Genomic DNA, 24,928 nt, shown 5'->3' with positions numbered 1-24,928 from the left:
AATAAAGAGATTACAGTTTATTTTTTATCTTCTTTGTTACTTTCCAATTTCCCAACTTTTCTATAATTACTATAGTTAAGGGCACAGATTGTGGAGCTAGGTTCTAATTCCAGCTCCATCCTTGTGACTTAGGACAAGGTAATTCTTAGTTTCCTCACCTGTTAAAATGGGGATAGTACTAGCATTCACCTTATAGAGTTATTGAGACAATTAACTGAGTAAATATATATGTAAAGTGTTTAGAACAGTGTCGGGCACATAATAAACACAACATAAACATTGTCTATTATAATTATCTATGAGTCTAATCATAAAAAATGGCCCAATTAAAACAAACAGGCTTAGCAGTCAACTATCCTTAATGAGACAGGGTAGGACTGAAGGGCAAAGAATAAAATTCTTCTCGTGAAGATGATGACATCAAGAGTTTATGGGAGGGACTTCCCTGGTGGTGCAGTGGATAAGACTCCATGCTCCCAATGCAGGGGGCCCGGGTTTGACCCCTGGTCAGGGAACTAGATCCCACATGCATGCCGCAACTAAGGAGCCCATGAGCCGCAACTAAGGAGGCTGCCTGCTGCAGCTAAGACCTGGCACAATCTAAATAAATAAATAACTATTTTTTTTTTAAAAAAGAGTTCATGGGAGAGTTCTAAAATTACGATGCCTAAAATAAATTTTACCTGACTGGTCTCTTCTTTGTTGTTTTCTGAACAGTTTAGTGTCATTAACAGCTCAGGCTGTTTCCTTTTCAACTGATCAAGGAGCTGTTCACGTGGCTGGGTTCTCACCAGTGTTGATGGGTATAAATAATTTTTCCTCTGTGGTGTCGTACCTTTAGTGGACATAATATAAGTGGTAAAAACTGAAGTGTGGGATATGAGTAAGGTATTTTTTTAAATGCTAGAACTTATACCTCCCAATAAGTCTTTGTCTTCCAAAAATAGAACCATTGCCACATATGAGAATCAGTCTTGCTATCTGTCAGGCATATGTTGCTTAAAATATTTCCTAACTTGACAACTGATCTTAAATAGACTCAACCATTTTCAAGATTCCACCTACACCAAAACATGAAATTTTCCATCTCTGAGCATGTATAGAAGATGTATTGTAGGATCTAAAAGGATTCAGAGTGTTCTGAGGAATGGCAGCATGATCAGTTTGACGGGGATAATCATTTCACTACATTTGGTGGCAGCTACATATTAACCAGTTACCTTTCTTTATAATAACTCATGCTCTCATAATTTACACAGGCACTTGCTTTTTCACTTAATGTTTATATTCCTTATTTCATTGAAAAGTGGACAATAAATATCAAGAGTCTTTGGGAAAAAATAAATTGACATCCTTTAGTGCCATCCTCTTTTATAATTGCTAAAAAAAAAAAAAGCTTTAAAGTGTAATTTACACACCACAAAATTCACTCAGTAATTTTTACTAAACTTACAGGGTGTGCTAGCCCTACCACAATCTAATGAATAACTCAATTACGCATCCTGTGTGAAACAGTTTGTTACACCTTCTTTCATGAAGGCGTCCCTGAATCATTATAGCCTACACTGATCCTTGCCATCTCTGACCTCCCAAAACGGTAATTCCTAAATGCCAATCTAACAGTCATGACAAAATGAGAGGTACACATAAGAAAATGCGCAATGTGGTAAGCTCTGCATTAAACTAGATTTATTTAATTACATTCCTCCACTATTTTTGGTATTAAAATGTCCTTTTATAAACAGTGCTAGATAGATGGTTGGTTTTCTTTTTATTTGCTTTTAAAATGTACGCTCTTAACCAAAGCCAGTTCCCTGAATGTTTGTAAACTTTTACTGAATTTATGATGCCCAAGTGTCTGGGAGTATATGTCATGTGCATCATTTAATGCTTGATCAAAGCTATTTTGGTGTTCTAATTTTTCCATATTTGAGTTGATCAGAGTGAGATGGTAAATTCCTATCAGACAATGGCAGGACCTGGTTTTTCTGAACATCTAGCACTGTATACAGTTGAATTCAACTTCAAAAAATTTAACAATTCCATTTCCCTTTTAAAGTACCTGTTGGGATATCCAGTTTCAGATCCTGTTGCAGAAAGCAATTAAGCTTAGTCAAACCAATTTTTACAGTTTTATTAAGTTCTTGACTTTGTGTCATTAATTCTTCTTCATCAATAGTTATCTGACCAAGAAGAATGTTATGCTGGTTCTCATTAGCTGCTTTATGCCCAATTAATTTTTCAGTAATCTCTGAACTTGAAGCCTCACAACCTTGTTGTACAACCTGTAAATGATGCAAATGAGACTTCATTATTAAAATCAAAGTTGTCGGTGCTTTATGCAATATTTAACTTCTCCTTACCTTGAAATTTTCCATAATAAAAGTTTTAGAAACTGCAAAAGTAGAAATAATAATAATAACCCCCTTATATTCACTCCCAGCCTCAACATTTATTACTACATGGGATATAGATCAAACAAGATTGGCCACTTACTCCTGCTCTCCACCAGGATTATTTTGAAGCAAATCCTATATCATTTCATCCATTTACTTCAGCATACTTCTCTAAGAGTTAAGAGCTTCTTAAGACCACTCTCACTTCTAAAAAATTTAACATTGGTTTCTTTTTATCAAATGTCTAGTCAGTGTTCAAATTTCACCAATTGTCTGTTTTTCAGAATTGTTTTGTTTGAATCAGAATTCATCATTATATTTGGCTGATATGTCTTAACTGACTATATAATTTATCATCCAAACAGATATTCTCAGAGTAAAAAGGGCCATTAATAATAATAACCCCAGTGCAATAGATATAAACAAGGACTATCTCAGGAAAACCGGGTCTTAAGGCCCTCTTGTCTTAACTCTCTCTTGATATAAGTTATCCTTCCTCATACTTTTCTCCTTGAAAAAAATTTTCATTGAAGAAACCAGGTCTTTGTGCTCTACTGAATATCTCTATTTCTGGATTTTGTCGATTGCACCTCTAAGCTGTTATTTTCACATGTTCATCTGTCCTCTGTATTTTCTACAAATTAGTTAGATCTAAAGCCTTGATCTAAATCAGGTTTTAACTTTTGGGCAAGCATATTTCATAGGTGGTACTGAAAGCACATAATGCCTGGTCGTGTCTCTCACGTTAGGATTAATCAGTGTGGGGAACTCCCTGGTGGTCCAGTGGTTATAGGACTCCACGCTTTCACTACTGAGGCCCTGGGTTCAATCCCTGATCGGGGAACTAAAATCCCACAAGCCACGTGGCACAGCCAAAAAAAAGATTAATCCATGTGTTAGAGTGTGGTCACCCTCTTAATTATAAAGATCTCCTTCAGCTTTTGATCAAATGGTGTAAGCAGTCATTAATGTCCACAGGGATTATTTCACTAAGGGTTGCAAAATTGTGATATCCTAATTCTGTCATTTCTTCTGCAATTTATTAGCTGGGATTCTTCTTTGAAACAGTTTTCTTCATCCATTACCCTGCTGAACCAAAATAGAGTTCTTTCAGGAAAGACAGATGGATGCTCAATTGTTTCCCTTTATTTACCACTTCTCAGAATCATTTCTTGCTTCCCTAGCGTGATCCAAAGGAGACTAATGAAATTTTTATGAATTCATCAATTTTAACATATTTGACGTATCTTAATCTATTGTAGCAATTACTCTTTTTGATGCTCAAATTATACCACCTTTAAACAGGGGAGTGTCATCAAGTTGGCTCCTAAGTCTTTTTGACACAGCCCCACTAACCCTTAACAGCTTCCTTACGTTCTGGTATGACAAGATCTGTAGGCTCATCTGGTACACTTCCTGCGCCAAACCTGAAATTACCTATTTTTCCACTAGTCATGGTTCCTTTTAGTGAAAATAGCTTATATAGCTTAAAATACTTAAGTTCTTTTACCTAATTCCTGAGAATATTAGTAAAATCCTTTTATTGCACAGAAGAAAAACCAAGCCACAAAGGGCTCATGCAAGTGTTAAGTTCAAGCAAACCCACAAATCTATCAGATATCTTCTGAGTAACCAGAACAATATCCTAAATAATTAAAGCAATAACAGGTTTGAATGTACCTGGAGAAAAGTAAAAAGCATACATAAGTGAAAAGTATTATATATCAAAAGACGGGGTGCTCTTAACTGAAGGAACTAACAAGTCAAAAACCACAGATAGATATAGGACAGATCAGATAAATGTTAAATAATTTGAAGATCTAGGAAACATATATGTGAAACAAGATCATATATAAGCATACCAACTGTTACACTTAAAATTTTAAGTCATTAATTATATTTTAAGGGCTTCCCTGGTGGCACAGTAGTTAAGAATCCGCCTGCCAATGCGGGGGACACGGGTTTGAGCCCCGGGCCGGGAAGATCCCACATGTCGTGGGAACTAAGCCCTTGAGCCACAACTACTGAGCCTGAGCTCTAGAGCCCGCGAGCCACAACTACTGAAGCCCGCGCTCCTCAACAAGAGATGCCACCACAATGAGAAGCCTGCGCAACGCAATGAAGAGTAGCCCCCGCTCGCCGCCACTAGAGAAAGCCCGCGCGCAGCATCGAAGACCCAATGCAGCCAAAAAAAAAAAAAAAAAAAAAAATTATACTTTAAAATATCATGTGTTTTGAAACCAATTCTTAGCCAAGAATATTTAATTTTCTGATTATCACTATTCTCCCCAAAGGAGGTTCCAGTTACAAAGTTATTACCTTCAATAAATTCTGAAGTTCCTCTTCCCTTTTATTTAAGCAAGATACCCACTGTTCAGAAAAACAAAGTGTGCTTGTGTTCAGAGCCTCACATCTCTGTTCATTCTCTTGAGATATTACTTCAAGGTTGCTACTGAGTTTATCACAGTGTTTCTCAGACTCTTCAACCAGTTTTGTACCTTCCTGGTTAAAATGTCTGAGTTCCGCTGACAAGTCATCAAAATCAGCACCAAATTTTTCACTGTGAGAAGTTGTTTTGCTGATTATATCTTTAGATTTCCTATAGGAAAAGAGAATAACACTGTTAACTTGAAAAACTAAGACTCAAAGGATACATAACTTGCCCAAGATCACACAGCTCAAAAATGGCACATTCAAACCTAAGCAGTCTAATTCCAGAGCACAAGCCCTTAATTGTCTTTTCACAGCAGACTGGCATCACATCTACGACTAAATGACCTTTGAAAATATCTCTTTTCTTATAAAACCTTTTCCAGATATGACACTTTACTTTGTACCTCTTAGAATATTAACTATATGGTAATTAAAATGAACTCTGCCAATGTGTTTTACTCCTCCTACTAGATTATGTTACTTAAGGACACCTCCTACAGCCTCTAGCCTCTAGTTTAGTCCCTAAACTGTCCACAATCAGTTAGTTATTATGTTCTTAGGCAGTTTTGCCTTGCCTATGATACAAAATAAATCATAAAAATTATAAATATTATAAAACAAAGTCAACTATAAAGCTATCTAACAATTAAAAGAAAATTATATTGGGGTGAGACAAACTATACATATAGCACACATAGTACAATGTAACATAACCCTGATATAAAACTAATATCAAAATATACATTTAAAATTCATTGATGGCTTCCTTCTCTTAGTAAAGTTCCCTATAATAGCATTCAAAGTCATCTCACAGGAGCAGAGTTAAACTTTGGGGAATGAAGGTTACCCTCTACTACCACTAGATGGTACACCATGTGAGCAAATCACATGAGGAAGCAAATGTGCTGAAAACCGAAGTTCAACTAAAAATTAAGTGAAAATAATTGAAAAAGGAAAAGAAAATTAAGTGGTAAGCTTGGAGACTATCAACACAAATCTATCCCCTCAAGGAATCAAAACCCACTAGGAATAAAAAGTGGGGAAACACTTTCTAGATTCAGAATCTAGAAAGAAGAATTCAGAGTGGAAACATGACATAATGAATAGACCAACAACAGGATTGAAAAACAGATGATAGGAGTTAGGTAGTAGGATAGGTGATAGCCAGAATTCTAGAGCAGAATCATTCAGTAGAAATATAATGTGAGCCACATATGTAATTTAAAAATTTCTAGAGGTCATACTGAAAAAGAAAATAGATAATCAGAGTAACACTGTATTGGGTAAATATAGCATATGTAGAAGTAAAATACATGAAAACAATGCATAAGAGACAGGAAGGAGGAATTGGGAATATACTGTTAAGGTCCTTTCATTACACATGAAACAGCAAATTACTTGAAGGTGGATTAAAATTATTTTAAAATATATATTATTAATCCTAGAAAAAACAGTTTAAAAAAGTAATTCTAGAAGTATAAATGATAAGTCAATGGGAGAGATAAAATGAAAACATAAAAATGCTCAACTTAAATTAGGAAAGGAAAAAAGGAAACAAAGCACAAACGATGCAACAAACAGAAAACAAAATGGTAGACTTTAACCCAACTATATCAATACTTTAAATGAGAATGGTCTAAACACACCAAATAAAAGCCATACATAGTGAAATTTGATAAAAGATCAAGACCCAATTATATGTTGTCTACAAGAAATCCACTTTAAATATAAAGAATAACGCCAAGGGACTTCCCTGGTGGCACAGTGGTTAAGAATCCACCTGCCAATGCAGGAGACATGGGTTTGAGCCCTGGTCTGGGAAGATCCCACATGCCACAGAGCAACTAAGCCCATGCACCACAACTACTAAGCCTGTGCTCTAGATCCAACAAGCCAAAACTACTGAAGCCCTTGCACCTAGAGCCCCTACTCCGCAACAAGAGAAGCCACCGCAATGAGAAGCCCGCGCACCACAACTAGAGAAAGCCTGTGTGCAGCAACAAAGAAGCAACACAGCCAAAAAAAAAAAAGACTCATGCCAAAAATAAAGGAATGGAGAAAGCTTTATTATGCAAATAACAATCAAGGGAAAACTGAAGTTTGTGTATTAATTTCAGACAAAGTAGACTTCAGAATAAGGAAAATTATCAAGGATAAAAAGGGACATTACATAATGATAAAAGGGTCAATTATCAGAGATGTATCAACCCTAATGTGTATACATCTAACAACAGAGCATCACTTATATGAGGCAAAAACTGACAGAACTGAGAAGAAAAATAGAGAAATCTACAATTACAGCTGGAGATCTCAACACCCCTCTATTAGTAATTGATAGAATAAGTAAACAGAAACTCAGTAAGGATACAGGTGACATGAACAGCACTACCAATTAACTTGACCTAACTGATGTGTTTAGAACACTTCATCCATCAAAAGCAGAATACAGATTTTTCACATATGCGTAGCATAGGAACGAAGCATGCCAGAATAAAACTACTAATGTTCTGAAAAATAAATTGTTATTGGAACCACAGCCCAAAAAAGTGGCCCAGGACCTGCCTACTTAAAAAAGAAGACTTAAATAGGATTCTGAACCTCCTAACATAATAGTCAAAATGTTCAAGATACAATTAAAAACCACTCTGGAAAATCACAACTTGAATGAATAAAGATAACAGGTACCAACACTGAGATACTTCAAATGTTGGAACAATTTGGCAAGGACTTTAAGTAGCCATCATAAAAATGTTTCAATGAGCAACTAAAACACACCTAAAGGGGAGGAACCAAGATGGCAGAGTAGAAGGACATGCTTTCACTCCCTCTTGTGAGAACACCAGAATCACAGCTAGCTGCTGGACAATCATCGACAGGAAGACACTGGAACTCACCAAAAAAGATACCCCACATCCAAAGACAAAGGAGAAGCCACAATGAGACGGTAGGAGGGGTGCAATCACAGTAAAATCAAATCCCATAACTGCTGGGTGGGTGACTCACAGACTGGAGAACACTTATACCACAGAAGTCCACCCACTGGAATGAAGGTTGTGAGCCCCACGTCAGGCTTCCCAACCTGGGGTTCCGGCAACGGGAGGAGGAATTCCTAGAGAATCAGACTTTGAAGGCTAGTGGGATTTGATTGCAGGACTTCGACAGGACTGGGGGAAACGGAGACTCCACTCTAGGAGGGCACACACAAAGTAGTGTGCACATCGGGACCCAGGGGAAGGAGCAGTGACTCCAGCGGAGATTGAACCAGACCCATCTGCTAGTGTTGGAGGGTCTCCTGCAGAGGCAGGGGGTGGCTGTGGCTCACAGTGGGGACAAGGACACTAACAGTAGAAATTCTGGGAAGCACTCCTTGGCGTGAGCCCTCCCAGAATCTGTCATTAGCCCCACCAAAGAGCCCAGGTAGGCTCCAGTGTTGGGTTGCCTCAGGCCAAACGACCAACAGGGAGGGAACCCAGCCCCACCCATCAGCAATCAAGAGGATTAAAGTTTTACTGAGCTCTGCCCACCAGAGCAACAGTCAGCTCCACCCATCACCAGTCCCTCCCATCAGCAAACTTGCACAAGCCTCTTAGATAGCCTCATCAACCACAGGGCAGACAGCAGAAGCAAGAAGAACTACAATCCTGCAGCCTGTGGAACAAAAACCACATTCACAGAAACATAGACAAGATGAAAAGGCAGAGGGCTATGTACCAGAAGAAGGAACAAGATAAAACTCCAGAAAAACAACTAAATGAAGTGGAGATAAGCAACTTTCCAGAAAAAGAATTCAGAATAATGATAGTGAAGATGATCCAGGACCTCAGAAAAAGAATGGAGGCAAAGATGGAGACGATGCAAGAAATGTTTAACAAAGACCTAGAAGAATTAAAGACCTAAAGAATTAAACAAACTGAGATGAACAATACAATAACTGAAATGAAAAATACACTAGAAGGAATCAATAGCAGAATAACTCAGGCAGAAGAACGGATAAGTGACCTGGAAGACAGAATGGTGGAATTCGCTGCTGAGGAACAGAATAAAGAAAAACTAATGAAAAGAAATGAAGACAGCCTAAGAGACCTCTGGGACAACATTAAATGCAACAACATTCGCATTATAGGGGTCCCAGGAGGAGAAGAGAGAGAGAATGGACCAGAGAAAATACTTGAAGAGATTATAGTCGAAAACTTCCCTAACATGGGAAAGGAAATAGCCACCCAAGTCCAGGAAGCGCAGAGAGTCCCATACAGGATAAACCCAAGGAGAAACACACCGAGGCACATAGTAATCAAATTGGCAAAAATTAAACACAAAGAAAAATTATTGAAAGCAGCAAGGGAAAAACGACAAATAACATACAAGGGAACTCCCATAAGGTTAACAGCTGATTTCTCAGCAGAAACTCTACAAGCCAGAAGGGAGTGGCATGATATACTTAAAGTGATGAAAGGGAAGAACCTACAACCAAGATTACTCTACCCGGCAAGGATCTCATTCAGATTCGATGGAGAAATCAAAAGCTTTACAGACAAGGAAAAGCTAAGAGAATTCAGCACCACCAAACCAGCTCTACAACAAGTGCTAAAGGAACTTCTCTAAGTGGGACACACAAGAGAAGAAAAGGACCTACAAAAACAAGCCCAAAACAATTAAGAAAATGGTCATAGGAACATACATATCTATAATTACCTTAAATGTGAATGGATTAAATGCTCCAACCAAAAGACACAGGCTTGCTGAATGGATACAAAAACAAGACCCACATATATGCTGTCTACAAGAGACCCACATCAGACCTCGGGACACATACAGACTGAAAGTGAGGGGATGGAAAAAGATATTCCATGCAAATGGAAATCAAAAGAAAGCTGGAGTAGCAATACTCATATCAGATAAAATAGACTTTAAAATAAAGAATGTTACAGGAGACAAGGAAGGACACTACATAATGATCAAGGGATCAATCCAAGAAGAAGATATAACAATTATAATTATAAATGCACCCAACATAGGAGCACCTCAATACATAAGGCAACTGCTAACAGCTCTAAAAGAGGAAATCGACAGTAACACAATAATAGTGGGGTACTTTAACACCTCACTTACACCAATGGACGGATCATCCAAAATGAAAATAAATAAGGAGACAGAAGCTTTAAATGACACAATAGACCAGATAGATTTAATTGATATTTATAGGACATTCCATCCAAAAACAGCAGATTACACTTCCTTCTCAAGTGCGCACGGAACATTCTCCAGGATAGATCCCACCTTGGGTCACAAATCAAGCCTCAGTAAATTTAAGAAAATTGAAATCATATCAAGCATCTTTTCTGACCACAACGTTATGAGATTAGAAATGAATTACAGGGGAAAAAATGTAAAAAACACAAACACATGGAGGCTAAATAAACAATGTTACTAAATAACCAAGAGATCACTGAAGAGGAAATCAAAATCAAAGAGGAAATCAAAAAATACCTAGAGACAAATGACAATGAAAACACGACGATCCAAAACCTATGGGATGCAGCAAAAGCAGTTCTAAGAGGGACGTTTATAGGTATACAAGCCTATCTCAAGAGACAAGAAAAATCTCAAATAAACAATCTAACCTTACACGTAAAGGAACTAGAGAAAGAAGAACAAACAAAACCCAAAGTTAGCAGAAGGAAAGAAATCATAAAGATCAGAGCAGAAATAAATGAAATAGAAACAAAGAAAACAATAGCAAAGATCAATAAAACTAAAAGCTGGTTCTTTGAGAGGATAAACCAAATTGATAAACCATTAGCCAGAGTCATCAAGAAAAAGAAGGAGAGGACTCAAATCAATAAAATTAGAAATGTAAGAAGAAGTTACAACAGACACTGCAGAAATACAAAGCATCCTAAGAGACTACTACAAGCAACTCTATGCCAATAAAATGGACTACCTGGAAGAAATGGACAAATTCTTAGAAAGGTATAACCTTCCAAGACTGAACCAGGAAGAAATAGAAAATATGAACAGACAAATCACAAGTAATGAAATTGAAACTGATTTAAAATCTTCCAACAAACAAAAGTCCAGGACCAGATGGCTTCACAGGTGAATTCTATCAAACATTTAGAGAAGAGATAACACCCATCCTTCTCAAACTCTTCCAAAAAATTGCAGGGGAAGGAACACTCCCAAACTCATTCTATGAGGCCACCATCACCCTGATACCAAAACCACACAGATACTACAAAAAAAGAAAATTACAGACCAATATCACTGATGAATATAGATGCAAAAATCCTCAACAAAATCCTAGCAAACAGAGTCCAACAACACATTAAAAGGATCATACACCACAATCAAGTGGGATTTATCCCAGGGATGCAAGGATTCTCCAATATACGCAAATCAATCAATGTGATACACCATATTAACAAATTGAAGAATAAAAACCATATGATCATCTCGATAGATGCAGAAAAAGCTTTTGACAAAATTCAACACCCATTTATGATAAAAACTCTCCAGAAAGTGGGCATAGAGGGAATCTACCTCAACATAATAAAGGCCATATACAACAAAACCACAGCAAACATCATTCTCAATGGTGAAAAACTGAAAGCATTTCCTCTAAGATCAGGAACAAGGCAAGGATGTCCACTCTCACTCAACATAGTTTTGGAAGCCCTAGCCACGGCAATCAGAGAATAAAAAGAAATAAAAGGAATACAAATTGGAAAAGAAGAAGTAAAACTGTCACTGTTTGCAGATGACATGATACTATACATAGAGAATCCTAAAGATGCCACCAGAAAACTACTACAGCTAATCAATGAATCTGGTAAAGTTCCAGGATACAAAATTAATGCCCAGAAATCTCTTGCATTCCTACACACTAATGATGAAAAATCTGAAAGAGAAATTAAGGAAACACTCCCATTTACCACTGCAACAAAAAGAATAAAATACCTAGGAATAAACCTACCTAAGGAGACAAAAAACCTGTATGTAGAAAACTGTAAGACACTGATGAAAGAAATTAAAGATGATACCAACAGATGGAGAGATATGCCATGTTCTTGGAATGGAAGAATCAACATTGTGAAAATGACTCTACTACCCAAAGCAATCTACAGATTCAATGCAATCCCTATCAAACTACCAATGGCATTTTTCACAGAACTAGAACAAAAAATTTCACAATTTGTATGGAAACACAAAAGATCCCGAATACCCAAAGCAATCTTCAGAAAGAAAAACGGAGCTGGAGGAATCAGGCTCCCTGACTTCTGACTATACTACAAAGCTACATTAATGAAGACAGTGTGGTACTGGCACAAAAACAGAAATATAGACCAATGGAACAGGATAGAAATCCCAGAGATAAACCCACGCACAAATGGTCACCTTATCTTTGATAAAGTAGGCAAGAATACACAATGGAGAAAAAACAGCCACTTCAATAAGTGGTGCTGGGAAAACTAGACAGCTACATGTAAAAGAATGAAATTAGAACACTCCCTAACACCATACACAAAAATAAACTCAAAATGGATTAAAGACCTAAATGTAAGACTGGACACCATAAAACTCTTAGAGGAAAACATAGGAAGAACACTCTTTGACATAAATCACAGCAAGATCTTTTTTGATCCACCTCCTAGAGTAATGGAAATAAAAACAAAAATAAACAAATGGGACCTAATAAAACTTCAAAGCTTTTGCACAGCAAAGGAAACCATAAAGAAGACGAAAAGGCAACCTCAGAATGGGAGAAAATATTTGCAAACGAATCAACGGACAAAGGATTAATCTCCAAAATATATAAACAGCTCATGCAGCTCAATATTAAAGAAACAATCAACCCAATCCAAAAATGGGCAGAAGACCTAAATAGACATTTCTCCAAAGAAGACATACAGATGGCCAAGAAGCACATGAAAAGCTGCTCAACATCACTAATTATTAGAGAAATGCAAATCAAAACTACAATGAGGTATCACCTCACCCCAGTTAGAATGGGCATCATCAGAAAATCTACAAACAACAAATGCTGGAGAGGGTGTGGAGAAAAGGGAACCCTCTTGCACTGTTGGTGGGAATGTAAATTGATACAGCTACTATGGAGAACAGTATGGAGGTTCCTTAAAAAACTAAAAATAGGGCTTCCCTGGTGGCGCAGTGGTTGGGAGTCTGCCTGCCGGTGCGGGGGAGACGGGCTCGAGCCCTGGTCTGGGAGGATCCCACGTGCCGCGGAGCCACTGGGCCCATGAGGCACGGCTGCTGAGCCTGTGCGTCTGGAGCCTGTGCTCCGCAGCAGGAGAGGCCGCAATGGTGGGAGGCCCGTGCACCGCGATGGTGAGTGGCCCCCGCTTGCCGGAACTGGAGAGAGCCCTCACACAGAAACGAAGACCCAACACAGCCAGAAATGAATAAATAAATAAATAAATTTATAAAAAAACAAAAAACAAAACTAAAAATAGAATTACCGTATGATCCAGCAATCCCACTACTGGGCATATACCCAGAGAAAACCATAATTCAAAAAGACGCATGCACCCCAATGTTCACTGCAGCACTATTTACAATAGCCAGTTCATGGAAGTAACCTAAATGCCCATCGACAGACGAATGGATAAAGACGTTGTGGTACATATATACAATGGAATATTACTCAGCCATAGAAAGGAACAATATTGGGTCATTTGTTGAGATGTGAGTGGATCTAGAGACTGTCATACAGAGTGTAGTAAGTCAGAAAGAGAAAAACAAATATCGTATATTAACGCATGTATGTGGAACCTAGAAAAATGGTACAGATGAACCGGTTTGCAGGGCAGAAGTTGAGACACAGTTGTAGAGAACAAACGTATGGACACCAAGGGGGGAAAGCCGTGGGGGGTTGGGGATGGTGGTGTGATGAATTGGGCGATTGGGATTGACATGTATACACTGATGTGTATAAGATTGATGACTAATAAGAACCTGCTGTATGAAAAAATAAATAAAATAAAAATTCAAAAAAAGAAAAAACCCCACATCTAAAGGAAATTCCCTGGCGGTCCAGTGGTTAAGACTCCATGCTCTCACTGCCAAGGGCCTGGGTTCAATCCGTGGTCGGGGAACTAAGATCCCACAGGCTGCGAGGTGCAGCCAAAAAAAAAAGAAAACACATCTAGAAAAAAAAAAAAGAGAGAATCTTAACAAAGAAATAGAAGAGAATTTTAAAAAAAGAAGCAAATGAAAATTATAAAACTGAAAAACATGGTAACTGAAATAAAACACCTCACTGAATGGGTTCAACCTAGGTTAGAGATGACAAAGGAAGGGTCAGTGGACATAAAGACAAAGACAGATTACAGGATTTATTCAATCAATCAACGAAGAGAAAATAGACTAGTATCTATAGCCTCAGAGACCTATGGGACCATAATAAAAGATCTAACATTTGTGTCATCATAGTTCTAGAAGCAGAGGAGAAAAATATAAGGCTGAAAAAATGTTCAAAGAAATAATGAACGGAATTCCCTGGTGGTCCAGTGGTTAGGACTCAGTGCTTTCACCACTGTGGCCTGGGTTAAATCCCTGGTTAGGGAACTAAGATCCCACAAGCCAAGCAGTGCCACCAAAAAACAAACAAACAGACAAACAATTCTTGGTTTAAAAAAAAAAAAGAAAAGAAAGAATGGATGAAAATTTCCAAGTTTGGTGAAAGGCATAAGTCTACAGATTCAAGAAGCTGAGCAAACCCAAATTGGATTAACTCAAAGAAATACATAAGAAGACACAATATAATCAAACTTCTAAAAACTAAGGACAAAGAAAAAACCTTGAAGGCAGCTACAGAGAAATTGCCTATAGGCGAACAATCATTTGAATACATGGATTCAAATGATGGGATTTCTCATCTCATGGAGACCAAAAGGAAATGAAACAACATATTCCAGGTGCTGAAAGAAAAGACCCGTCAACCCAGAATTCTATAGCCAGTGAAAATATTTTTCAGGAATGAAAGGAAAATCAAGATATTCTCAGACAAAGGAAAATAGCATTTGTGGCCAGCAGACCTGTTTGGAACTTCAGGAAGGAACAATTTAATGGGCAAAAATAGGGGTAAATATCAGAATACCCTGATCCTCATGAGTTTAGAATATCTATAGGCAAAAAACTGAATCTTGACAAACCCCACACCTTAAACAAAAAATTAAAAATAGACCATGGATTTAAATCTTACATAAAACTATAAAACTTCTAAAAGAAAACATAAAGCTGATTGGAATATATGATAAGGATGTGAGACTGGCAAGCAATGAGGCTATTTAGCAACACTAAACACTAGTGCAGGAATCAGCTTTTCTTAAAAACTTTTTCTTAGAAATCCAGATAGCAAATATTTTAGGTTTACAGGTATATAGTCTTTGATGTAACCTTTGCAGTGCAAAGGCAGTCAAAGATAGCTAAAGGCAACACATAAACAAATAGGCAGATTGAGTAAACCAACATGACTGTGTCCAATAAAATTACTTGAAGTAGCAGGCATCCGGCCCAGCAGCCATAGTTTGCCAAACCCTACTCTAATTAGTAAGTATATATTTCATCATGGATATGGGTTAGAAATTGTGAAATTACTTAATGTGTATTCTAAAATTGAGCAAATAGGTAGATATATTGTGGATGAAAGCCAGGTTTCTGTCTGAAAAGGGAGTACAAATACAGAATAGAAAGATATTTAAGTGCACATATATATACACATTCACATATGTATTTCTAGCTATGTCCACCTGGGGAGCCTTAGAAGAAATGACACCCCAGTAGCAATAAGAACACCTAGTGGGCTTCCCTGGTGGCGCAGTGGTTGAGAATCTGCCTGCCAATGCAGGGGACACGGGTTCGAGCCCTGGTCTGGGAAGATCCCACAGGCCGCGGAGCAACTAGGCCCGTGAGCCACAACTACTGAGACTGCGCGTCTGGAGCCTGTGCTCCGCAACAAGAGGCCCGCGCACCGCGATGAAGAGTGGCCCCCACTTGCCACAACTAGAGAAAGCCCTCGCACAAAAACGAAGACCCAACACAGCCATAAATAAATAAAATAAATAAATAAAGCATGACACAAATTAAAAAAAAAGAACATCTAGTGCCCAGATCTTGGTTTATATTAATATGATTTCAGAGCTAGGGCTGAGAAAGTACAAGATACCTGGAATATCTTGCTATATCAGAAAGTAAGAAAATGATCAAAAAGGACAGATCATATCAAAAGGACACAGGAGACAAGTTGAAGACGCTCTTACTAGTCAAAACTGGGATAATTTGAACATCAGAATAAATAATAGTGGACTATACCCAGAGGATAAAAGAATCCATGAGTACATGCTAACATAAATAAATGAATAAGAATAAATGGCAGGGGACTTCCCTGGTGGTTCAGTTGTTGAGAATCCGCCTGCCAATGCAGGGGACACAGGTTCGAGCCCTGGTCTGGGAAGATCCCACATGCCATGGAGCAACTAAGCCCATGCACCACAGCTACTGAGCCTGTGCTCTAGAGCCCGCGAGCTGTAGCTACTGAGCCCATGTGCCACAACTACTGAAGCGAGCACACCTGGAGCCTGTGCTCCGCAACAAGAGAAGCCACCACGATGAGAAGCCCACGCACTGCAAGGAAGAGTAGCCCCCGCTTGCTGCAACTAGAGAAAGCCTGCATGCAGCAACAAAGACCCAATGCTGTCAAAAATAAATAAATTTATTTTTTAAAAAAAGAATAAATGGCAGGACAAAGGGAAAATTCTTCCTCTCAGTAGAATGCCAACTAACAAATGTTGAAGGAATGATGGGATTAGAAAAAAAGATCATTTGACAACCACTATCATAATCGTTTCAGAAATACATATCAATAGATTCTAAGAGGAACGGGATACTTATATAGTTTCAAAGTATCTCCCCTTATGTTCTTTATCAATTGCAAAGGAAATCTAGAGGACAACATTACAACCAAATTATCAAAGTTAAACCTCTTGGGCTTCCCTGGTGGCGCAGTGGTTGAGAATCTGCCTGCCAATGCAGGGGACACGGTTTCGAGCCCTGGTCCGGGAAGATCCCACATGCTGCGGAGCAACTGGGCCCGTGAGCCACAACTACTGAGCCTGCGCGTCTGGAGCCTGTGCTCCGCAACGGGAGAGGCCGCGATAGTGAGAGGCCCACGCACCGCGATGAAGAGTGGCCCCCGCTTGCCACAACTAGAGAAAGCCCTCGCACAGAAACGAAGACCCAACACAGCCATAAATAAATAAAATTAAAAAAAAAAAAAAAAAAAGTTAAACCTCTTGATATCTGAGATGCACTAAGAACATACCATCTTTGTGGTTTTCTTGACAACTGCAACTAATCATGAAAGCCAACCCCAACTGAGGGACATTGTACTAAATAAATATTCTATGCTCTTCGAAAAAGAAAAGGCTATAAAAGACAAAAACTAAGGAACTGCTCCAGATTAAAGGAGACTCAAGAGACATGACAATTAAATGCAATGTGTGATCCTGAAGTAAATCCTGGACCAGGAGGAAAATCTTTTTCTTTTCTTATAAAGAACATTAGTGAGAGAATTGGCAAAATTTGAATTAGATCTGTATATTAGATAATAGTAGTTCTCAATATTAATTTTCTAATTTAAAATAACTGTTGTAACAGATAACTAAGAAGGACCTACTATATAGTACAGGGAACTCTATTCAATATTCTATAATAACCTGCATGGGAAAAGAATCTAAAAAAGAATAGATACATGCATATGTATAAGTGATTCACTTTGCTGTACACCTGAAGCTAACACAACATTGTAAATCAACTATACTCCAAAAAAGTTAAAAAATAAAAAAATTTTTTAAAAATAAAATAATTATTATATAAGACAGTAGCTTATGTTTTTAGGATACACACTGAAGTATTTGGGGGAAAGTGGAGATTATAAAGACTGTAACTTATTCAGAAAAGATATATTAAAAAGAATTTTAAAACATCTTACTGCTCTGTATTTTCTTGAACACTGCTAAGTGGTTTCCACATGTTTTCACACTTTTCCTCCAAAGCACAGAATCTCTCCTTCCAAAGATTGATTAACTGGCAAAGTTCCTGTAAGAAAGGTGTGGGGAAGGAAAAGACTGAAATTATAACAGTTAAACTTTTTTCTATACTGATATAAAGTATTTTCCCATAGGTGAGAATTATAAAAATTCCTGACAAGGGATCTTTAACTCCATCTCTCTCACATACAGGAGATTTGTGGAAGTAATATTAAAAGGATAATAATATTACAGGCATTTTTTAAAAAAGTAAATAATTCGCAAACTTTCTTATTTTAACTATAAGTAACAAGTTACTTTCCGTGTACCTCAAAACTAACCAGATACACCAAAATGTCACATTGTGTTTGAGAACCACTTTGACAGATATACATAGTTGCTTCTTAACTGATAACACTACTAGAAGACAAAGTAATGCTGAAAATCTAATGGGTCAAGAAGTCCAAAAATATTATCAGTTAATAGAGCTGAAACATTTTACAGAACTTAGTTGGATCATATTAATAAAATGTAAATAGAGGGAATTCCCTGACAGTTCAGTGCTTGGGACTCTGTGCTTTCACTGCCAAGGGTACGGGTTCAATCCCTGGTTGGGGAACTAAGATCCCGCAAGCCTCAAGGTGTGGCCAAATAAATAGAGCTTAACCTTTTCTCATACTTGGGATCTTTAAACACATTTCTGAACAACACATAAGCTGACAATACACATCTAACACTTTGATTATGAATAGAGTGTCAGTATTTTTACTTATCTCAAAGTAGAGGGAAATGCAGGTATTTTCAGATTTATCTACATGTAGCCAGGTGTTCAGAGTTTACATCATTGGTTTGTCAGCACTAACCTCAAGTTCTAGAATATCTCAGAAATAGCTCAGTTAGTAAACTTGCTTCCTGTAAGCCAGGGAAGTCAAACCACTCATGCTAAAATACTTTTCATGGCATAGGTGGGTTTTTTTTTTTAATTTTTTTTTAAATATTAGGATGTTTTTAAGAGCACTTTTTTTTTTTTGGCTGTGTCGGGTCTTAGTTGCAGCATGTAGAATCTTCATTGAGGTATGCGGGATCTTTCATTGCGGTGTGTGGACTCTTCCTTGCAGCGTGCAGGCTTCTCTCTAGTTGTGGTGCGACGGTTCCAGAGCATGTGGGCTCTGTAGTTTGCGGCACGCAGGCTCTCTAGTTAAGTTGCATTAGCTCAGTAGTTGCGGTGCACGGGCTTAGTTGCCCCACGGCATGCAGGATCCCAGGTCCCTGACCAGGGATTGAACCCACGTCCCCCGCATTGTAAGGTGGATTCTTTACCACTGGACCACCAGGGAAGTCCCGTTTTGTTTGTTGTTAAACAGTTGCTTGCCAATTTTAAACATTTCAAAACAGCTAATTAATAAAAAGCTGATCTACATACCTAAAAAGATCTAGGCAGGTTTAAGGTAAACTTGTTGCAATTTCAAACAGCAAGAATATGTTCTAGAAACATATAGAAGAGCCCCTCATAAATGGATGCCTTTCAGGCAGTATAATCACCACCACGGCTATAAGGGGAGCTAACTATTGTTAGATGCACTTGAGGCCTCAGTTCCCTCATTAGAAAACTAGGCTAGTAATAGAACCTGTATCTATATTGGTGGGAGGAATAAACACACAGTGAGTTGCTCAATAAATGTTAACTATCATTTGTACTAATTTCCAATATTAACCTTTTGTCTGAAAAGTTACATGCTTATCAATTAGGGAAACAAATAATCTTATTTTAAAGTTGCTTTCTTTTTTTTTTTCATTCCATTCAAGAGGGTTTTGTTTTGTTGTTTTTTCGGCCGTGCTGTGCAGCTTGCGGGATCTTAGTTTCCCCACCAGGGACTGAACCAGGCCACAGCAGTGAAAGCACCGAGTCCTAACCACTGGAATGCCAGGGAATTCCCTCAAGAGGTATTAAATCATTTATTGATTACACATGATAATGGATGATACACAAGCTTCATTCCCATCTAGAACTTTATCTGGTACCATAATTCAATTTAGATATATTGCATAGGATGTGCCAACAATCATATTAATAACCAAAAGCCTCCATGACTTTGCTTAGGTGACCCTTTTAAAACTGTGAACTCCAGGTCACAACACAGTAACTGTCAGTTCAACTACACCAAGGTTTCTGAAGACAATGTCTTCTCCACCCAAGCAGGTTGTAAATAAATTTGGAACCTGGCATCACCATGAAGAAATTCTAACTTCACATAGCACATTTTAAAAAAGACATGTTTATTCAGTGTCATGATCAGACTATTACATTTAGCAACCAACAGCATGGGTGCAAAAAAAAAATCTACATTAAAACCCTCTGTTGGAATGCCTTACACTTTCCACAGAACAGAAACTAAAACAGCCTGTTATACAATTATTCTCAAATGCAGTCCTTGAGGTTTTTTTGCCCATATACGAGTATTGTCTAAAACATGTCTTCTTTATAGCAGCTAGGACCTGCCACCACTGTGTTTGGCTGAGTTCACAAATCTGTTGACCCTGTAGCTTCCCTGTCACTTCCCTGGCTCTCCTCTCCTGCTAAGCTTTGTTTCCTGGCAGTAATCAAAACCTCCTGCCACTGCCATAGCTCCTGCTGCTGCTGGAACCACCATAGCCACCTTGGTTTCATGGTTTGGCAAAGTACTGACCACCACCACCACAGGGGCCAGCACTTCTGCCTCCAAAGTTTCCTCCTTTTATGGGTTCAAAATTTGAAGATTGATTGTTGTAATTGCCAAAATCATTGTAGCCTCCACCACCTCCAAAAGTGCTTCCATCATTACCAAATCCATTATAGCCATCCCCACTGCCACCATAGCCACCACCACCCTGGCTGTCACCAAAGCCAGCTCCACCACTGAAGCTTCCTCCATGAACAAAGTGGTCATTCCCACCAAAACCACCTCCACGACCACCACCAAAGTTTCCAGAACCAGTTTGACCTCTTTGGCTGGATGAAGCACTAGCCATCTCTTGCTGAGATAGGGCTTTCCTTACTTCACAGTTGTGGCCATTCACAGTGTGGTATTTCTGAATGACAATCCTGTCTACGGAGTCATGGTCATCAAAGGTTACAAAAGCAAAGCCTCCCTTTTTGCCACTGCCTTGGTCAGTCATGATTTCAATCACTTCCATACTGTTCAAAATAATCTTTTAGGTGATATTCTTCAGTGTCTTCTTTAATGCCACCAACAAAACTCTTTTTCACAGTTAAGTGGGCACCAGGTCTTTGAGAATCTTCTCTTGAGACGGCCCTCTTTGGTTCCCCAACTCTTCCATCCACCTCATGTGGCCTTGCCTTCAAGGCTGCATCCACCTCCTCCACAGTGGCATACGCAACAAACCAGAAGCCTCTGGAGCGCTTGGTGTTTGGATCCCTCATTACCACACAGTCTGTGAGTGCTCCCCATTGCTCACAATGGCTCCTCAGACTCTCATCAGTTGTTTCAAAGCTCAAACCTCCGATGAAGAGTTTCCGCAGCTGTTCGGGCTCTTTGGGAGACTCTGACTTAGACATGAGGGCCCTGGAGGGGGGGAGACTTTAACAATGCTCGCTCGGTGGCGTCCATGGGCAGAAAGCTAAAGTTGCTTTAATTCTTATCTAAAAACCTTAGATGTGTTTCCCTTCTCATTTCAGGTGACGTGGATATGAATTCCCTTTCCCTCACTTCCCAAAACAAAGAATTCTTTACTGGTCACTAAACCATGTCAACAGTTTCACTGACCAAAGAGTTCTGTCATGTAGTAATAGCCTCATTTAACAGAACTTCAGAATTCATTACTAAGGGCTTAAGAATACCAGAAATTATCTTCCATATATCTGATATTTATAGATTATGACTTGCCTGGCTTGAAGGTTTGGTTTTGATTTAGAGTGTCATATACTGAGGAATAGTTTACATGGAGCAAGTCATAAATTACATGTATCAATAAAAATTAAGAATTGTATCAATTTACTACAATGTAAATGCCTGATACTGATGAGACAAAAATAGTAAAAGAAAGCAGGGAATAATAGTTTGTGAAAGAGAATAACTATCCATGTTACATTAAAAACAAAAACAACAACAACAAAAATCATCAAGTTAAGATGTAGATACATGTTCATTTTAAATGCTACGACCATTTTCTTCTAATTGTACTCCTGATGGTATATTTCTGCAGTTCATCTTTCTTCTTGATGTGAGAAAAGGACTGTATGTCTTATCGTGCTTTAGCATAGGGCTCTACGTGTAGCAAATCATCAAATATTAACTGATCAAGAGAAGTACTCTCAATTATTTCACATTAATTACTGTCATAAGCAAAAGTGGCTACGGTATTTTCAGGATTCTAATTTAGTTATATAGCTTTCAGTCTGTAACAGGGATAATCAAGTTAAAGATCATAATACTTTCTTTTTACACTCCTTAAATCACCTAAATAAGATACCTGTGAATGGATTTTCTTTATTGTCTTCAGGTCTTCAGTTAAGTTTTCACATAGCTTCTGTGTTTCAGCCAAGGAAGAAATTGTATCTTCTTTTAGTTCATGTAGATTGTTACACAGTGTACTGAGAAATCCATCCATTTCCTTCTTCTGATCTTCTATCTTTGAAGAAAAAAAAAAATTAATTTCGAGGAGACCTTCCAGATGGTGGAGGAGTAAGATGTGGAGATCACCTTCCTCCCAACAAATACATCAGAAATATATCTACATGTGGAACAACTCCTACAGAACACCTACTCAACGCTGGCAGAAGACCTCAGACTTCCCAAAAGCCGTGTGGCTGACAGGGTCTTGGTGCTCCGGCCGGGTGTCAGGCCTGTGCCTCTGAGGTGGGAGAGCCGAGTTCAGGACATTGGTCCACCAGAGACCTCCCAGCTCCACGTAATACCAAATGGCTAAAGTTCTCCCAGAGATCTCCATCTCAACGCTAAGACCCAGCTCCACTCAACGACAAGCAAGCTACAGTGCTGGACTCCCCATGCCAAACAACTAGCAAGACAGGAACACAACCCCACCCATTAGCAGAGAGGCTGCCTAAAATCATAATAAGGTCACAGACACCCCAAAACACACCACCAGACGTGGTCCTACCCACCAGAAAGACAAGATCCAGCCGCATCCACCAGAACACAGGCACCAGTCCCCTCCACCAGGAAGCCTACACAACCCACTGAACCAATCTTAGCCACTGGGGGCAGACACCAAAAACAACGGGAACTACGAACTTGCAGCCTGCGAAAAGCAGACCCCAAACACAGTAAGTTAAGCAAAATGAGAAGACAGAGAAACACAGCAGATGAAGGAGCAAGGTAAAAACCCACCAGACCAAAAAAATGAAGAGGAAGTAGCCAATCTACCTGAAAAACAATTCAGAGTAATGATAGTAAAGAAGATCCAAAATTTTGGAAATAGAATGGAGAAAATACAAGAAACGTTTAACAAGGACCTAGAAGAACTAAAGAGCAAACAATGATAAACAATACAATAAATGAAATTTCACAATAAATGAAATTAAAAATTCTCTAGAAGGAATCAGTAGCAGAATAACTGAGACAGAAGAACAGATAAGTAACCCAGAAGATAAAATAGTGGAAATAACTACCGCAGAGCAGAATAAAGAAAAAAGAATGAAAAGAATTGAGGACAGTCTCAGAGACCTCTGGGACAACACTAAACACACCAACATTTGAATCATAGGGGTCCCAGAAGAAGAAGAGAAAAAGAAAGGGACTGAGAAAATGTTTGAAGAGGTTATAGTTGAAAACTTCCCTAATATGGGAAGGAAACAGTCAATGAAGTCCAGGAAGCACAGAGAGTCCCATACAGAATAAATCCAAGGAGAAACATGCCAAGACACATATTAATCAAATGATCAAAAATTAAATACAAAGAAAAAATATTAAAAGCAGCAAGGGAAAAACAACAAATAACATACAAGGGAACTCCCATAAGGTTAACAACTGATCTTTCAGCAGAAATTCTGCAAGCCAGAAGGGAGTACAGGACATATTTAAAGTGATGAAAAGGAAAAACCTACAACCAAGAATACTCTACCCAGCAAGGATCTCATTCAGATTCGACGGAGAAATTAAAACCTTTTCAGACAAGCAAAAGCTAAGAGAATTCAGCACCACCAAACCAGTTTTACAAAAAATGTTAAAGGAACTTCCCTAGGCAGGAAACACAAGAGAAGGAAAAGACCTACAATAACAAACCCAGAACAATTAAGAAAATGATAATAGGAACATACATATCCATAACTACCTTAAATGTAAATGGATTAAATGCTCCAACCAAAAGGCACAGACTGGCTGAATGGATACAAAAACAAGACCTGTATATATGCTGTCTACAAGAGACCCACTTCAGATCTAGGGACACATACAGAAAGTGAGGGGATGGAAAAAAGATATTCCATGCATATGGAAATCAAATGAAAGCTGGAGTAGCAATTCTCATATCAGACAAAATAGACTTTAAAATAAAGACTATTACAAGAGACAAAGAAGGACACTACATAATGATCAAGGGATCAATCCAAGAAGAAGATATAACAATTGTAAATATTTATGCACCCCAAATAGGAGCACCTCAATACATAAGACAAATGCTAACAATCATAAAAGGGGAAATCAACAGTAACACAATCATAGTAGGGGACTTTAACACCCCACTTTCACCAATGGACAGATCATCCAAAATGAAAATAAATAAGGAAACACAAGCTTAAAATGATACATTAAACAAGATGGACTTAATTGATATTTATAGGACATTCCATCCAAAAACAACAGAATACATTTTCTTCTCAAGTGCTCATGGAACATTCTCCAGGATAGATCATATCTTGGGTCACAAATCAAGCCTTGGTAAATTTACGAAAATCGAAATCGTATCAGGTATCTTTTCTGACCACAATGCTATGAGACTAGATATCAATTACAGGAAAAAATCTGTAAAAAATACAAACATGTGGAGGCTAAACAATACACTACTAAATAACCAAGAGATCACTGAAGAAATCAA

General features: G+C 38.3%; 1 protein-coding gene and 1 pseudogene across 2 annotated transcripts in view; both read right to left on the bottom strand.

Moving 5' to 3' along the window:
* KIF11 (kinesin family member 11) overlaps positions 1-24,928 on the bottom strand; it is a 57,273-nt gene that overhangs the window by 3,841 nt on the left and 28,504 nt on the right. Inside the window, exons 16-20 of the mRNA XM_082339415.1 lie at positions 22,346-22,504; positions 17,839-17,945; positions 4,716-4,995; positions 2,063-2,285; positions 684-835 (exon numbers count right to left, since the gene is read on the bottom strand). Coding sequence (XP_082195541.1) covers positions 684-835; positions 2,063-2,285; positions 4,716-4,995; positions 17,839-17,945; positions 22,346-22,504 — 921 coding nt within the window. The remainder of the gene's footprint in view (positions 1-683; positions 836-2,062; positions 2,286-4,715; positions 4,996-17,838; positions 17,946-22,345; positions 22,505-24,928) is intronic.
* Positions 17,954-22,339, bottom strand: LOC309604671 (heterogeneous nuclear ribonucleoprotein A1 pseudogene; annotated as a pseudogene). The gene has a single exon. The product of its transcript is annotated as a heterogeneous nuclear ribonucleoprotein A1 pseudogene (transcript).

This window comes from Balaenoptera borealis (genome assembly GCF_965194805.1).
Source record: "Balaenoptera borealis genome assembly, chromosome: 10".
Lineage (NCBI taxonomy): Eukaryota > Metazoa > Chordata > Mammalia > Artiodactyla > Balaenopteridae > Balaenoptera > Balaenoptera borealis.
The sequence above is the reverse complement of the archived record's forward strand: the minus strand, read 5'-3'. Positions and strand labels throughout refer to the sequence as shown.